Genomic DNA, 18866 nt, shown 5'->3' with positions numbered 1-18866 from the left:
AGAAAAAATTTAATAAAACTTGAATGTATTTGAAAAAATGTATTTGAGAATATTTATGTCATAAATTGATGAAAAATGAAGAAAAGATGATGATGATTTGAAACTTACAATAGTAGTCTTATTTGCTGCGGGCAATAATTACACATATTTTCTTAACATTATTTTTATAGAAACCCTAAATTTTTCATTATTTTTTTTTGCTTATCAGATGCAGAATTTTGAATCAAATTTTAAGAAACCAACAGAATATATGGTAAAAGCATTATATTAAAATTTCTACTGTATTTTATAAATATTCAAAGAAATCTGAATATTTTTAGTGAATAATTTTTTACACATGCTCGAAATATGACATATTTTCCTTTTATAATCTGAAATTCTGCTATTTAGAATAACTTATTATCTTATAAATAGATTAGAGTATCTATATATTTAACTTATTATTTGTTTCTCAAATTTCCTTTTACTTTTTATTATAATCTTATATTTTCCTTTTAACTTACAGTTTATTCATGGCAATAACAATTATTATACATTGTTAGAGGATTACGATTTTTTACTAATTTGATATTAGAAAGATAGAATTATCAACATTTGACCTTGAGATTTTAACGATTTCCAACATTTCAGTTCTTCCTAGGGCCAAAGAACAGGTTTTTAAAATTATGTCTTCTGTTAATACTTTAACTGAAAAACAGACCTAACTAGATCCTTGAAATTTATTGTGTAATTATGTATCAAATTTTGGACGAAATCCTTCAAACCCACCAAGAACTGTCTCTCCAAAACTTTCTCAGACATTCTCTAATAAACTTGTCATGCCAGAGAACGCTTATATGGCATTGGCGTACAATAGTTACGAAGTATTAACTTTTGGCATGAATTTAGCATTTTTACTGAATCTATCATGTTATCCTTAGCGATTTTTTTTGGCTAGTAATTATTGCCTATTCTCTTCCCTTTTTTCCTTCTAATATATTATATATTTACATACTATTAAAATTATATAAAATTATTTTACTGTCAAAAAAGGAGGAAGCACAAGATTTATCACTTTTGATCCATTTTTTAAAGGATACTCTACTATAATAATAATAAAGATGAATGTATGTGTGTTGAATCTCTACAGGCCACATCATTTGATCTAGTGTCAAATTTGGGATATAATTGAAATTAAATGCAACTAGTTAAATAAATGAAATTAAATACAACCAACATCCTGACAAACCAGCCATGTCAGCAAAAACATGCAATAAAGTGGATAATTTTAAAGTCTTTAATTTTTTTATTAGCTATATTTCTATATTAAACTTTGATGAACAAAATCACAGCTTTTGGCACTTATATTTTATTTAAATGTGCTTGATTTTACAATGATCAAATTCTGATTATACATTAATATTTTAAAGTTCTAAAGTATCATCATAAGATTCTATGATTTACAAATTTTTTCAGCAAATAGAAATATTAAAAAGTATTTTTATCAATAAAAACTAACATTTACATTTTAAATTATAAAATCATCAGTAAATGTTTATATTGCAATCAAACATTAATAGGCAAAAAAAAACTCAAAAGGTATTGAGTTGACTATAACTATGAAGTAAATAAAAGGTGTTTTAAGTTACAGAAACACTTTTCTTGCATTTGTTCCTCTAAAAAATATCATGTTTCATATTTATTTTATTTCATAGACACTTGTTACATGTTTTGTGAGAGTTAATTTTTTAATTTGAGCTTTTGTTAGCATGATAGCAAAACATTGAAAGAATTTTTTTTTTCATACATGAATAATGCATTTTTTCATGTTGAATGTCATGTGCGTACGTGTGTGTGTGCAAACATATTGTTGAAACACATGTTTAAATTACTTAAAAACTTATTGAAAATTGAAGAGAATTTTTTAAATATAATATTCAAAGGTTATAGTTAAAAACAAACAAAAAACTAGCAATAAGATTCTTAAGAAAGTGAATAAGGCTTTTAAGTTGGCTGTTAATAAATAAGTTTATAAGTAATAAAATGTAACAATTTTAATTAAAAAATGATTATATTTTCAATTCCTATAAGAGAATTTTATCACATGCAAATGAAAACCATTTTAATTGAATTTTCATTTCCTATTACTCAAAAAAACTTGAAATACCTTTTAGCTTACATTAAATAAGCTTCCCACATTTATAAAGGCTCTTGAACATTCATGAAAATTAGCTCTCCATTCCAATTTCAATGCAGAACTGATTACTTCAGCTGAAGGAACTTTCCTAAAAGTTAAAAGCTTAAGGGAAAGCCAGAAAATATCTAGACAATCGCTCAAACCCAACCATTGGGAATGTTATTCCTTTATTAGAAGACAAAATTAATAAAATTGACTTTTTGCAACATGAATACTTACCAATTTTTTCAACCCTTTAAACACACACTTCAATATCTAGAATTCACATCACAATCTTTTAATTTATATTACAGATTTAAATTCCATTTACTTACTAGGAAGTCGGGTTCTCCATCCTCACATCAATGCAGCACTGACAATTCACATTTGATTTTTATAGAAACTGAAATTTAAAAAAAAAGGAATTTTCCCAAAAGTTCAAAATTTAAGTAAAAGCCAGAAAATATCTAGACAAATCACCTAAACCCAATCATTGGAAATTTTATTAATTTAAAGTTTAAAATATTAATGGAGTACAGTCCAATTCTCATTTTTTTTTAATTACTAAAAGAAATGTAGTGAGCATACAATTCTGAAAATATGTGTATTCAAAACAAAACTAGCTTTTAAAAATCTAAACCTGCAGTGATTTGTACAAACATTAATGCTCTAAAAGCAACTATATCGAAATTTTCAGTCAATGATAAATTGTTTAATTTTTGATACTCATAGTAACTAATATAGACACCACAATTAAAATCATCTATTTTTTTTACATGAGGTGGGAAAACAATCTGCCTTTGGCTATTTCAATTGCGCGAATTATTTAATATTGTACACCAACAGTTTATTAAAGTTGAGGTAACCTTATCTGGCGTATAACAAAGTGGGTTAAAATATTCAAATTTTTTATTTTTCCCATCAGCTATAATTAAAGTCCAACGGGAATTTAAATTTACAGGAACGATAAGAAAATCAAATTTTGCTATTTCTCGAATCTAAGAAAATTGACGAATGTTCTTTTGATTAAAAATCAAAAGAGTTTAAAGATTCTATAGCTTTGAAATTTGTGAATCTCCTAGTTAATACAAAATTAAATGCATCAATAATCAAATCATATAGCCAACTTTTTTTTCAAAGTTGATGATATTGATTTAAGATATTTTTCTTCATACGGATCCAAAGATTTTAACATATAAAATGAAAGACCAATATTATTAATAGTTTATATTGTAGCAGTAGGATTTGCGACATTAAACTTATTGAATATATGAAACACATCAAGATTAACACATTCAGAATTTTTTACATTATAGGATTTATAATCTGCCCTTGCTCAAAAAGATTATTAGGTCCATCAAGAAGTTCATTTAATTTTTGCTTCTTACTGCAATTTTCATGGACCAAGAAATTCATTTTCTTTTTTTTTTTCTAAGAGAAGTTTTTAAAAAAATATGAGGATTAATTTTCTTATTAAGTGCAACATATAATTTATGTGTAACAGAAACCGGATTATTTTTAAGTTTCAAAACCCCATGCATACCAGCTACTAAATTATTCAAACAACTAACTATATTATTTAACATGATTTCTTTAATCCAAAGAATTTCTATTAATTCTAATATTTCCGAACATAGCTTTTTGCATTCTGCCTCCTTTGATCTGAAACTTTCATTAGTAGATAATATGTTAGGATTTAATTTTTCACTTAAAATATTAGAATTAATTATAAAACTGTTTTCATTATCAAATTTATAAAAATCATCAGTTGTGTAAATATTAGGTTTGGAACACATTAAACGAATTTTATAAATGTATTTACACAAGAGCAATGATACAAATGATTGCACAATTAATATTTGAACATTTAAAGTTGCAATGATCCAATAAAACACAAGCATCTGCCATTTTTTTTTTTTTTACTACATTTACTACATCTACATATATTCAGAATCTTTACTGCCTTGTCGTGTTTCTAACAGTTTTAGTGAACTTAGAATGAGTAGGAACATTATTAATAACATTACAAGAATATTTTAAAAATCTATCCCTTTCCATTCTCAAAAGATTTGAAACAAGATAATCTAATTGCCTATTATACTTACGCTCAAGGTATATTGTTTTTTTTAACTGATCGTGAAAAGATTAGCAATAATTGTTAGTATTAGTATCACCATGTGAAAATCGTCTAAAACAGGCTGCCCATAACTCTTTTCTCCCAGAATAATTTCTAACAAAATAATAAAATTTTGCCATTCATTTAAAGTGCAGTTGGTTTGGTTTGGTTTTAAGGCGCAAAAGCCATTTTTGGCCATGCTGCGCCATTAAGTGCAGTTGATACACATTGAAAGCTTATTTTCAAAATTTATTACAGACTCGTATCATTTTTAATAACTCGTGTAACATTTTTTGACGGAAAAACTTGTATGTTTAAAGTTAGCTGCCTTTTCCAAGCGGGAAAAACGTGCCATTGGTAATACAGAATATTAAATGCTTTAAAGGAATCACCATCATCATCGGTAATTACAGTATTTACATTCATGTCAGGAATCTGACAATGTAAACTTGAAAATAAAGCAATTAAGATATGGTAATTAAATCATTAGTGATAAAATGTGCAGCTGGATATTGTTGACCATACTCATCCTGAACATGCCGGGAAAGAAGATAAAAGCCATAAAAGTTTGTGCCATAAGTTGCATCAATACAAAGAATTTTATCTGAATGCTTAACATATCCTTTGTGCTTTAGTCTGTAAACCTAATGCAAAAGAACTTTTATAATTTGACAAGTTATCTAAATGTGCAGGGCCTTCAAATCATTTTTGACTTCTGTAATGTAAAAATTAAAATAGGATTGTATGGCTCTTTCCTTAATTCTTCTACTATACAAGAAACAGACATGGCATCATTGGCTGGCTGAATTGAATTGTGCAAGCGCCTTAATTCTATATACTTTTATGAGATATAAAGGCTTTCTTTGTGGAAAAAAAAAATTCTGTTATCTTGACATCCTACATCACCACGTAATAAAGTTACAATTTTTGAAACGGGAAAGGAAAGTAATAAGTAAGATTTAATTAAATCGCGAGTACTTTCTTTAAGGGGGTGATATTTAGTGTTCTCGTAACCGATTTGATGGTTATAAATGGAATAATACGTAACAGATATTAAATACAGATGTATACTGTTCGCATACACATATCTTAACGGGACAATTTATATTGAAAAGAATTACCCCCTTTTAATTTTTACATTTACCATTTCACTCTGCCCTCGATTTAATCCTTGACTGATGTGATGGCCGAAAAAATTGATATGCATAATAATAGAATGTTTTCTTGTCACACATTTTTTTACCAGTTGATTTTTTAAAATAAGAGCTAGTATCAATAATTTCAGATTCTAACCAAATTTAAAAACTTGTCCTAGAATTGGAAGAATAAGTTTTAATATTTTTAACGCCATGTACAACATTAAGATGTTTATTTAAATTCCATATACTAACATAAGCTTTATTACATTCTGTATAAAAATACAATTCATTCTTCTTGTTACCAGAACAATTTTTTTTATGTCCATTAAAAGATTCATTACTGCTATAAAATCTACCATACTCCAGATACATCTGGGGAAAATTTTCACATTTATCAGTTAAATGTTGATTATCTAAAGTTGTTTCAGCTGGCACTAAACATAATTTGGGCTTTTTTACAATTTCTGCTTGAGAACTAACATTAGCCTCCAATAAATTAGTACAATTGTTTTTTGGCAGAGTTAAAGCATCACAAAACATTGGTTTAATTAATTTTAAATGATTTGCAAAAGAAGATCTTGATTAAAAGGATTTGAAGCATACCTCAATTTTTTAAGATAAGTACTCTTAACGCGTTCTACACATTTATATTTTCTTAAATGCCTTGAAAATGACGACTTGAACAAATAAGTTCTCCCTCAATAATCACAAGTCTTTGAATATGAGGAATTCTTGGTACGCCCCTCCTCTTCCAGTGATATATTCTTTTTTAAATTTAAAGCCAAATATCTGTCCTATTTTCTTCTTTACAATCATCTAGCAATACTGCAAATTTATTTATTATAGGAATATTGCAAATAATATTTTCATAGATATTTTTGTCACATTTTGGTAAAATATTTTTACTTATCTTAGTAATTCTTGCTTTTCCAAGCTTTTTAGAAGCACATGCTGGTGGACATTGGGCTGAGGGAGGGCGAGCAGGTTCTGGTTCACAGTGGGTTGGCAGAGTGCATGCAGCAACTGACTGACTGTAAGTTGGATGAGAGGGAACAGACGCAGGTACAGTAGCTAGTGGTAATAGAGGAGCAATAGGTACATAAAATGGAGGATAGGCATGTAGGAAACAACAGGTACAAGAAATTGGACATGGCCAATAGAAGTCTTAGTCAACAAAGGAAGAGTAGAAGAGAGTGAGAAACGGCGGAGAGAGTGTAAGAGAACGAGAAATAATCGAACAGATTGGAAGACAAATAGAAGCAGTTGAGACTGGACAAGCTGAAACAGATGGCCATGCTAAAGGCCAAGAAGCAGCATGTTTTGACCAAGATGGTAAAAATCAAGATGTCTTGAGGAAGGCAAAGCAGGAAATTATGTAGAATCCAAAATGAATTGAGGAGCAACTGATTGACATTTTTGAATATGTAATAGTTATATAAGAAAAATGAGTAACAGATCTTTTAAACCTCCATGGACATTAAAAACATCAATATAAATTATATATAATCAGAAATCAGGTGCATTTATATATACTTTTTGAGAGGCTGATGGATAAGAAGAAACGTATGAAGGTCAACAGAAATTGGTAACTGACTACAAGGCAAAGCAGAACCAGCATGCTGTGATCATGATGACAAAAATAAAGGCTGATCACAGGAAGACAAACTCCAAAGAATCCAAAATGTATCTGGGGTGATCGACTGGTAATTTTTCCTCTACAAAAGTTAAATAAAAACCAAAATAAATGCTAATACTTTTCCAACTTTCTTCGATATTTAAAAAATATATATTATTACAAATTGCATACAAACAATAATATTCACACATACCTTTTGAGATGCGTTATCTGAAGAAATGCATTTTTTTAAAAACCCATAGAAATAATTGGCCAAGCGAAGATCACCACTTTTATTAGGATGTAAATCATCCTTTCCCAGGAAACCAGACCAGGATGATTTGTTGGAACTGCAACAGATAAAAGCATCTTTATTAAAGCAAAACTTTTCTAATGCTTTATTTACAGCTTCAATCTTGTGGTTTTAAGACTTTTATATGTTGATCAGTTTTCCAGTAATCGTTTTCAAAGTAATTGAAATCTCTAGGAATGATACTAGAGAAAATAATTCTTGCCTTTGGGTTGATTCATAAAAGCTCATTAAGCAGCGACCTATACTTTTGAAGTATAATTTCTACACTATCAACTGATATGTTATTGGTGCCAACATGCACGAAAAATCCAATCATAGTTTTTCTTTATTGTAGAAATTCTACTGGTTAACCTCTCAATGGCTGCACCTGGGTAAAATATATCCAAATCCTCAGATAAATGGGCTTCAAAGCGTTTAATCATCGAATCACCAATCAAAAGAATATTCATTGCAAGACAAATATTCTAAACTGATTTTCTTATAACAATCGGTTAAAAGCAATCAATATCTGAATAATATTATTGCTTTTAACCGATAAGCTAACACAAATAAGCTAAACCAAGATCAAATACAGCAAAGTCAATACGGAGATATTTCCAAATTCTATTAGTTACCACATCAATGACACACTTTCAACTACAGGAAGACATTAAATAACTAGTAACTATAAAACACTGCAAATGGAAAAACACTTCAAACTAGTAACTAAAAAACACTTCACACACTACTGCAAATAAATAAAATAACAAAAGGACTAGTAAAATTTCTCTCTCACTATTTAACCCTAAGGAACACTATAACTATAAAAAATTTTAGTTTCAATATTAAAAATTTAAGATCAGCTTACAGGCAATTCAATAGGCATTTCCGAATGTGATATTTTACCAGCTCTTAGTAGATATTATAAAAAGTCTCTAGCAGCATTTGTCTGTGCATCTATTTTGTTCGTAGAGTTTCCTATACCAACATAATCAAATCCTGGAACTTTTACCTATAATTAGGGATTGCAATACCGGACCAAAATTTCAATACCGGTATTCGGTATTTTTTAAATCTTAATACCGGGATACCGGTTTTAATACCGGTATTAGAAATTTTAGAAAAAGAAAGAAAACACATGTGTTTCTTTGTTTTATTTGCCAGTTTTGTTAGAGAGCGTAGATATCACAAAAAATAATTGGTAACTTATAAATTATAACAGTATATAATCATAAAAAAGTAAAGAAACATCTTATTTATTTAAATCACAAAAAAAGTGTAAATATCACTATTCAGTCTGTGGTACTATTACAAATTTTTGAAATGTGATCTTAAGAAACATAATGCATCAATTGTACTGTCATTAAGCCTGAAAAGTAATTTTGTGTAAAAATAACCAGCTGTCGAAAACGCTCTTTCGGCATCTACGCTAGTGGGTGGTACTGTTAGCAATGCGCAATATACTTTTTCCAAGTATTTACCTCTAAATCCCTCATCTTCAAACAAATCGATTTCTCGTCTGATGGTTTTGATATAGCTGATTTCTGTATTGTATTTTGGTTCGTTGAAATTTTTTTTATTTATCGCTAATTCTAATTTTTGTTCAAGAGACAATTCCATTTCACTATCGACAGTAGTGACATCATAATCTTCGATAATTGAACCGAATTCTTCTGAATGTGGATAGGTTTGTGGGTAAAAAATTTTAAGAAAATTTACTCTAAACTTAATCAGATTTGAATTGGTTATTTTCTTTTCTTCTTTTTCATTTTTAAAATCATTATAATTATGTAAATACCATAAGACATTTTCTATTTCGGTATGCCTATCTTCTGAGTGATTTTTCAATGTAATATATAATTCTTCAGATAGTGATGTGTACTGTTCTTTCAGTGACTGCAACATGAAATTTATTGTTGCATTAGCTGTTAATAAATTAGAATCTCTTCGACATCATGTCTCAATAGTCAGTTTTATTGGAAGTAGAGCTGATACAGTTGTGGATATTAAGTCGAATTCACTATCTGAAAAATAAATTTACAGGTTTAAGTCGATTATTGTTTTTTGGATTGTATTTCTCAGTTTCAAAAATCGTTCCATCATTAGGAGTGAACTGTTCCAACATGTTTTAGAATCTAATATTAACATATATTCTGTTTTATTTTCAGTTAGTATATATGTTAGTAATATATCATTTTTATAGGGGAACGTTTAAATATCTTAACAATTTTTCGAACTTTATAAATGATAGGAAACAATTCTTGATAGGTTAATATTTCATCCTCATTAGCAATATATTCTTCAAGAATTACATTGTCATTATCTTCATTGTCAATATCACTCTCACTCTTACACTTTTCAAAGTTGGAATCCGAAATTTTTATATCCACATTATTTGGATTCTTCTGTTCTTTATTTTTTTTGGTATAATACATCTATAACTCCTAATTGAATTCCATGTGTATAGCACAACTGCTGATTTGCACCAGTCAACTTTCCAACTTTTTTCATAATTGTTGCCCCATCAGTCGTTATGGATACAATATTTTCTTTCAGGGATAATCCATGTTTCGCTAATTTAGATTTAAGCCATTAATTGGCTAATTAATTTCGTCCGTTAGGGAGACATAAAAACAAAAACGTATACTATTTTGCTATGTTCGCGATACCTGAACATATAGTGGACACAATTTTAAAAATTTCTAGTAAATACCGAAAAACCGGTATTTAAACTTGTGAATATCGGTATTACGAAATTGTACAAATGGCTCAAAATACCGGTATTCGGTATCCCGGTATACCGGTATTGCAATCCCTACCTATAATCAATCAAAAAATTATTTCTAAAAAAAGAAAATGATACTAGCAATTTCAATTAAATATGCATATAGGGAAATATATTTCATAAAAAATGACCTACCATGTATATATATATTTTAAAAAATAATATTAATTTTAGCAAATGAATTTCCCAATTGCTATATACAAATAAAAATGAAAACAGAGCAAATAATTATTTTCTTTAATACTCTCTATAAATCACACATTATGGATACAATAGCTGAATTTAATTCATGCAGAAATAATGTAATAAATTACTCTTAATAATAAGCACTAACAATTATAAAAATTTTATTTGTGATTCGTAATATATTAAATTATTCTTAATAATTAGAATCAAAAATGGTCATGCAAACTATTTTTTACTATTCATTAAATTAAATCTTTCATTTAATGCTACAAAAAAGGTCCTTTTCGCTACAAATAGTATCCAAAATATAAAGTGGACATGAAAAGAAAGAATGCTAGCAAATTATCAATAACTAAATATTAAACTATTATTTTAACAACAACAAAAAAAAGAATACTTGGCTTTGCTTCAAATATTAAAAAAAGATTAAAAATGCATATATAAAATTTAAAAATAACTATATAATTAAATTTTCATCAGCCCTCAACCCTTTAAATACAGCAGTCACAATACCATCTCTCATCAGTTTAATAATTATCAGCAAATTAATTTGAATCTTTTAAATTAGACAGATTTTGGCTTCTGTTAATACATAAAGAGAAAGAAAATTTATAACAAAATTAAAAGGGAAAATACATAAATGAATTGAATACTTTTACTTAATGATAACTAAAATGCAGCTATTATATAGTGATTCTAAAAAACTTAATTAACATTAATTCATAATTAATAGCTCGAATTAAAGTTACAACAACTATTATTAAGTAAGAAAAATTAGTTAACTAAGAAAAAGTTTAAATGAACTTAAAAAAAAAATTAAGACAATAGTCATTTAGCTTAACCTAAAAATTAATTCGTTATTCTCTTTATTGGTATTATTTTTTCTTTTAAGGGGAAAAAAAAAATCCTTTTTCAATATAATACTTGTTAATGCAAATTTTTAAAAATTAAGACTTTAAAAAATCAAACTAATAACTTCAGAAAAATAATATTTAAATTTATAACTCTCCTATTTTTCATTTAAGAAATAAAGTAGTTTTGAAAAATAGCCCTAGTTCATCAAGCAACAATGATTAATTCTAACTACTCAAAAATAATGTAATATTATCTACATTAATAGTTAATACAGAAATTAATAATTTCACATATGCTGTCATTTATAGAGTATAAAATGAAGATTATATATGCAAGCAGCACTCAAGACAGAAGCAAAATTAACAAGATACACATACAAAAAAAAAAAAAAAAATTAAGATATACATACAAAAAAAAAAAAAACATACGTACTTCACATAAAAATCTTTGTCGTTGTTTACTTCCTCTAACTTCATATGATGGGGTAACTTTATTCTTCCCACACCATGCAAAAATAAAGTATTTAGTAACATCTCCCCATGGTTTCCTTTAAAATTACACATAAATTACTTTCAAATTAACAACTAAATAACGCATTCTATATCAACGTTAATAGCAATGTAAAAATTCAAAAATCTTCAACATATTTATACAGTGAATAATAGTATTTAAACACGAGTTCGAACAAGCAAACATTGAGCATTTTATAGAGAATTAAAATTTAAAAGGTAATCTATGCATCTAATATTTGTTCCTGACAATATTTTTTCCAATTCAAGCAACAAAATAAAATGCACTACCTTAATACTTACAAACATTAATAAATTGAAACTTTACATCTACCGATTCACTATTAGCAACAACAAAAACAAACTTTTGACACATGCCGGAAAGTGATGCAATTGACACGTGCCGGTAAGGGACACAGTTGACACGTGCCAGCAGTTGACCTACTTCGGTTATAATAATAAAAAAAAAGGACACTAGCGTCTCAATCGCAACATTTATCCCTATAGGATGGATGAATCCATTGCAAACCGTACCGCAGGTAGGAGCGTTTGAACGAGTGGAGCACCTAGTGTTGTCATTTATATGTTGAGTTGCATCAGAATTCTTTTCCAGGTGGGTTGGGAATGAATGGTATTTTTTTCCAAACAATGTGTCGACATATTAGCTTAAAACATATTTTTCAGTAATCTTACTACTTATTTAATGGATATTTAATACAAATTCCATGAACTCATATTTATAAAATGATTAATTAATATAAATTCATTTTCATCTTTTATAAGCGTTTCTTTGTATATTAATTCATTACTACGAATGCTGAAGAAAAATGACAATGTGAATCGTCCAGAACAAACAAAAAATTTCAGATTATTTATTTTCTTCTGAGTGGTTTTTATGTATTTGGTGGCTTTTACTTGTTTTCTACGGGTTTTTTATTATTATTATTATTATTATTACTTCTATTGCTGTTTTTAGAGGGTTCTGAATTTCCTGATATTAATGAATCTTGAAATTATTAAAAAGTACTTTTTGCCTGACGAATGTTTCCGTTGATACATCTTCAAAGCTGTTATTTACTGATTTTGAAAAAAAAAAAAATTAATAGTAATGTATTAACTTATATTCCTTTACAGAAAAATTTATGAATAATATTGTGACATATTTTTCATTAACATCTAATGTGTACTGTTTCTACAGAAAAAAAAAAAAAAGTGCCTTTTAAAATCTTGTATGAATACAACATCTTTGTTGTAAGAGAAATAAATATATTTTGCTAATGAATTTATTTCCCTTCATACTTCCGGAACAGCTTTTGTTTATTTTTTTAATAATTTTTAAGTCCAACATTTCTATTTGTTTTAATTTGTCTTAATATGTTACTATGAACCGAAAAAATTAATTAAATTGTATTCTGCTATTACTAATTTTAAGTTATGAGGCGAGAACATTTTGTAAAATAAATTTTGGTTTTACTGAAAGTTGGATTTTTAAATCATAGCTAATTACAAAATGCATTAATAAATTCAAGTATTCAGAATATTAATTTTTTTTAAATAGAATAAACTTTTTGAAGTAGAAGTCTTCATTCTGTAGAAGTATTTTCTATAATATGATTAGAGTTAAGAGTAGATGTTGTTGGATCAGAATTTAAACTCAAACATTTCGGACTGATATTTCACATTTTCTGCAGTTTCAATTTAAAGATATTTATAGCTGGCTAATTTTTATGGCATAAAATCCCACTCCCAAAAAAATCATGCTATCATATAGTAAATACATACACATTTAAGACACTGTCAGGGAACTTCATATGTTTTGCATTTATTTTCCTTCAGACAATTTCAATTATAAAACTTCTAAAAATAATTATGCAATGAAAAATTCTTTTTGAAAGATTTAAAAAAAAAATCTCTGTAAAATATTTTAATGTTTCATACATAGTTTCATGGGGTCTATTTTAGAATGTACCACATATTCAAAAATTGATTATTTCAAAACAGTTGCAGTATTGGCAATTTGAATCTTAAACATTTTTTAGTCCTTTTTAAAGTAACAGACTATGATTTGTGAGAAGATATAATAGTGTTCAAACTACTTAGGTAAATAATTCCTTCTTATATCTTCCCATATTTTACTGATTTTTGGTTATCTATCTGTAATTATGGTAATCATGTTTTTCAATTGAATTTTTTTTTTTTTTTTATATTATCATTGTCTTATTCTTCATAAAGTATATGAATTTCGGTTAGCATTTTATATATAATTTTCTCATTTAATATGTGTCTTTATTCATTGCTCTTGATAATGTTAATTCCATTCATTAAAATTTTACACTCTAAAGTATAGAAAAATATAGCAATCCAATAGACATATAAAAATTTCATATCAGTATTTCAATTTAGTTGCATGCTGAGCAATTTCATTTTTTTTATCGCACACAAATCAAATACGATTCGTGACGGTTATTTACTAACCCCGGTTATATTCTACACCCAAGGCATCTCGTATTATGCAATGTCAATGTCTGTTGGCCTAGCTCAGTGAAATATCCATATGTAAATGTTTTACATTGTTATTTTTATAAATTATGAGAGTAATACATATATAATTCAGTAAATAAATAACATATTTTAGTTGCTAATTTTTTAATTGCTAACCACTTACCAAAAGAAATGTTTAGCAAGCAGTCAGCTAAGTGAAGTTCTAAGGATAACTATCTGTAAATATTCTTATTCTACTCTTTAACACTGCAAAATCCCTATATTTTATGTGAATAAATATTTATCCGATATCTATAGCTGAGTATGCTCAATGGTTCCTATGTTAACTGAGAGTACATTTCAAGTTCTATGCTTAGCAGCCATTCATACCTTGGTTTCCATAATGATTTCCAAGCAAACCGAATGAAAACAAACATATCATTTTCTTAACCATCTCACAAAAATCAGCTGGTATATAAATATTTAAAATTAGTTTTAATCAAAATACTTTCATTCATGTTTATTTGGTTTCCTTGACTTTTCAGACTTGCTACAACTTTGTGTCCATCCAAACTTATTATGTGTTCATTTTTTTAATCAAATAAAAAATTATAGAAATATATTTCTGCTCGTACAAAAGAACATATCTTTGTATAAATACTAATAAAAAAATGGAAATAACTATTTTTATTGTATTTTTTTAATATATTTTATCACATAAGTTTTTTCCAACTCAAAAAGTCAAATAATACAAAAGTTTATGAAATGCTGAACTATATTATATGCTCTTGAACAATGCTTCGTTTCTAATAAAGTTGCAATGCTGAATTTTTTAATAATTAGATACAATAAACAAACTGAAAAATTAAGATTTTTGTGTAAATTAAGTTAAAGTATTTCATTTCTTATGCTATATTCCATCATGATAATAAAGAAAGTTGATTGCAATAGATATTTTATAGATCATTATTATTAAAGTTTAAATTAAAAATTTCTGTTAACTATCACTGAGCTATCACCAAGTTCTCAATTCTTGAAAGATGAAGTTTTGCAGATTCATTAGATTATTTGGTATAATTTTAATATGAGCTAAATACGGTATGTAGTATTTAGCCAAGTAATGTGTAGAGTTGTAAGTCATCAGTAGTATTTATGTAAATATCTTCGTTTGCATTATCTAATCCATAAAACATAACTATAAAAAAATTCATTTATTATATTACTTGCATACATTTTTTTGTTATTTCTATACTTAACTGGTGCCCAAATTAAAAGAGATATGCATTAATTTGGAAATAAAAATTCTTTCACTCAATAAAATTATTAATTCGTAATTGTAATTAAATCGTGCTTGATTTTTTATGTAATTGCTAATACACTAATGTCTTTAAACATTTTTTTTAAAAAAAAATAGTCATGCAAGAATTTTTAGTCAAACATAATTAAAAACTGAATAAATATTCATTACCTGTTATTAATACCTTAATTCTTACATTTACACTATTGTCGAAATATAATTATACAATGCATTAAATGATGACTTGGAACATTAAATGATGACTTGATGAATAAAATTTGGTTATGACATATTTCTCTGATAAATTTCAGTAAAAAATAAATTCATCCTATTATAATTAGTTTTGGTTTCTATTTTCTTTTTTATTATGAATTTCCTTCGCCCAGTTATATTTTTATTTGCTGACAATTTGGATGTTTCAGTTTATGCATTTTATAAATATGCAGCACCATGACAAATTAAGTACAATCTGTTTTCTTGATAAGGTATATATATATATCCCTCCTATTTATTTTTATGACACAATGAAACCAATTAAGATTTTTCAAACAAATTAATAAATATTACAATTATTTACAAGAGTAAGAAGACAGCATTACTTTATTCTCAAACACTGCAAATATGATTCTGTGAAACTAAACAGCAATCCGAAAGAAATTACCATGAACACATTTATTTACATTTTATAGTTATATAAAGCTCATAATTGATGCATTTTATTTTTCATCATTCTAAACTACCTAGTTATGGTGCAAACTTATTAAAGTTTAGTCTAAAAATTGCGAAGTAATATGCTATGTATTATTTATTTTCCCTAACTTTTATTTCATATGTTGATTCATCTGTTCGCCATTTAATTATTTATATTACACTATCAAACCAATAAGAATTTGGCTACATTTCTATTTTTCCAAGTATTATTGCTTTAATCAAAATCCAGCATTAGCTTTTTACTTAACTGTAGACTTAACAGGATATTATATTCATTCTCCTTAAGATGAAAAAGTAACTGTTGCATGTTTTAGCAAGTAAAATTAATTCTATCCTAACTATAATTTATTTGCTCTAATTTTTCTTTTTCTTATATGAATTCTTAGAATTTCATTTCATCACATTTCAAAAAAATTTGTATAATGAAAACTATAGAATGACCATAAAATAACTTTGCCTATTTGGAGGCACTTACAACTAAAACTAATAAATACAATGAAGCCAAATTCCATTTACACTCTTTAAAGGGGAAAAAAATCATATGGATACATTGGTACTACTGGAACCAAAACTTTAGGATCCCAAGGCTCATGTGGAACATTTTCAATATGACACTCTTTCATTTATACAATATATTATACATTTTTTAGTGAAATTTAGTTCCTTGTGTCTTCCACAGTCTAAATATGCAATTTGGTTGCATTCTATTCATTACTTCACAGTTGTCTCCAAACAAGAAAATTTACTTTATTGCCTTTTTGTATTTCAATTAATTATTGATAAACAGATGCAACAACCTATGCTTTATTGATCAATTCCTATGAATTGTTTAAAATTAATTGATTCAACAGCCATGTTTGGCTATGTTGCAAGAAGTATATTATTCAATTGAGAAATGGCAATTCTTAATATATATTGAAATTACAAAAATGCTGAACAGTCAAGCTTTCTATGTTTATATAATATATTAGTTCAACGTTTAACATTTTATTTTAATCAATGTCATTTCTGTTTAAATTATTAATTGAAAAACGTAGTAATTTTATTTTTTTAAAGTAGAGATTTATTCTTTTTCTATATTTAGAGTGTCAATAACAGGCTGCAATATTATGAATGTTCTTAACTTGTAATCAACAAAACCATTATTATTAATCTTTTAATAATTTTTTATATTCTGAAACATACTCGGAAAGCTTCAAGTATGAACATAAAACTCTTCATAATATGACTTAACCGCTAGAAAAACAGTTAAGAAAACTTATCCTTTGATACGTTTGCAGAAAATTACTTTTAAATAATTTATGCAACTGAATAATGTGAATTGTCACTAAAAATTGGATTTAAATAGTTCTATATTTTAAAAAAATTATTATAAATACAAATCTCTGCAACTTTAAATCATTAACAGCTGTAGCTTATTTTCAAATTACACTAATTGAGCTGGCAAATAACTAACAAATGAAAACATTTTAAGTATAATTATGTCATAATTTATCACAAAAAAACTTAAATTACCAATAAAACATGAATTGAAATATAGTTTTATTTCATGCATTAAAAAAGTTCATCATGTTTGTTTTATTTGTCTAGATGAAAGGAAAAACTTGCAGTAAGAAAAATTTTATTCAAAAACTTTTGAAATTTATAACATATTACACTATATTGGAATATAGTAAGGTAAATCTCAATCAAATATAAATTCTGCATTAATTAAAAATAATAAATCTCAAAATACTCCCAATAAAATCAGAATACATATAAGAAAACAGATTCTTAAATAAAGGCTTGCCTTGATATATAACGAAAATTACAATATATACTTACTTATTCAACATGCCATGTCTATTATAGCACTATGATATGAATGCTATTGCTTATTGTTTGTGTTTTGTTTAGTCAGCCTTATTTAAGGTAGAAATAAATTGAAGACTAATTAATTGAAAATAAAGAGAAAGATCTAAATACTCTCACTGAGTAGTTAATTGTGATATCAAGTTGTTTTTACAGTGAGCACTTAAAAAAATATTATTTTTTTAAATCTATGTTAATGTTGTTTTACTTATTTTTTAAAAAATAAATGTTTAGATGATTAAGTTTTGGTTATATGTCTTCTACTCATAAAAAGTGTTATTTAATAATGACTACAGATATAATTTCCTGTTAGTTTATCACCTTCAGCTAATTAAAAATAAGTTACAAGAATTTAACATGCATTTTATTAAAACTATAAAGCACAAAAGTAATATAATGACCAAATAAAAAGCAACATATACGGAATGAATAATGATTTGTTTTATTTTCATATGAGATATATGGATATAAACAGACCATAATGTGATATGAATATCAATATCACATTACCTCTTTATTCACAATGGAATTTCTACATTTCTAACAATTTTATATGACCTGGTTATGAAATGTATCACAAGAACAAATTTGTAAACTGCAAAAAACATCAATTACAAACATAAGAAATAGCGATTCAAAATAGACATTAATAAAGGGAAATTTAAGATTAATTATTCATACTCACTACATAACAAAACTGTTTTTAATAAAAAAAAAATGAAAAGAAAAACCGATATTCAGATACAAAAGCAATTACAACCTTTTTCCTCATGCACATGGATAAACGATTCAATTGAACCGTTAAAAGTATTGAGCCACAAATCAATATTTAGACAACAGGTGCCCCTCTCACTGAAACGTACCTACCTGTGAA

At 26.7% G+C, this 18866-nt stretch overlaps 1 protein-coding gene across 1 annotated transcript; it reads right to left on the bottom strand.

Moving 5' to 3' along the window:
* Nucleotides 1-5631: 5631 nt before the first annotated feature.
* Nucleotides 5632-18853, bottom strand: LOC129981379 (uncharacterized). Its single transcript, XM_056092206.1, has 4 exons — nt 18753-18853; nt 11576-11690; nt 7240-7375; nt 5632-7125 (listed from the first exon to the last, which is right to left on the bottom strand). The coding sequence occupies exons 2-4, from the start codon at nt 11674-11676 to the stop codon at nt 7036-7038; spliced, it is 327 nt and encodes a 108-aa protein (XP_055948181.1). The 5' UTR covers nt 11677-11690; nt 18753-18853; the 3' UTR covers nt 5632-7035.
* Between the last annotated feature and the right edge of the window lie 13 nt (nt 18854-18866).

Source organism: Argiope bruennichi, chromosome 8 (genome assembly GCF_947563725.1).
Source record: "Argiope bruennichi chromosome 8, qqArgBrue1.1, whole genome shotgun sequence".
NCBI lineage: Eukaryota > Metazoa > Arthropoda > Arachnida > Araneae > Araneidae > Argiope > Argiope bruennichi.
Note: the sequence above shows the minus strand (reverse complement) of the source record. Positions and strands in the feature narration are given on the sequence as shown.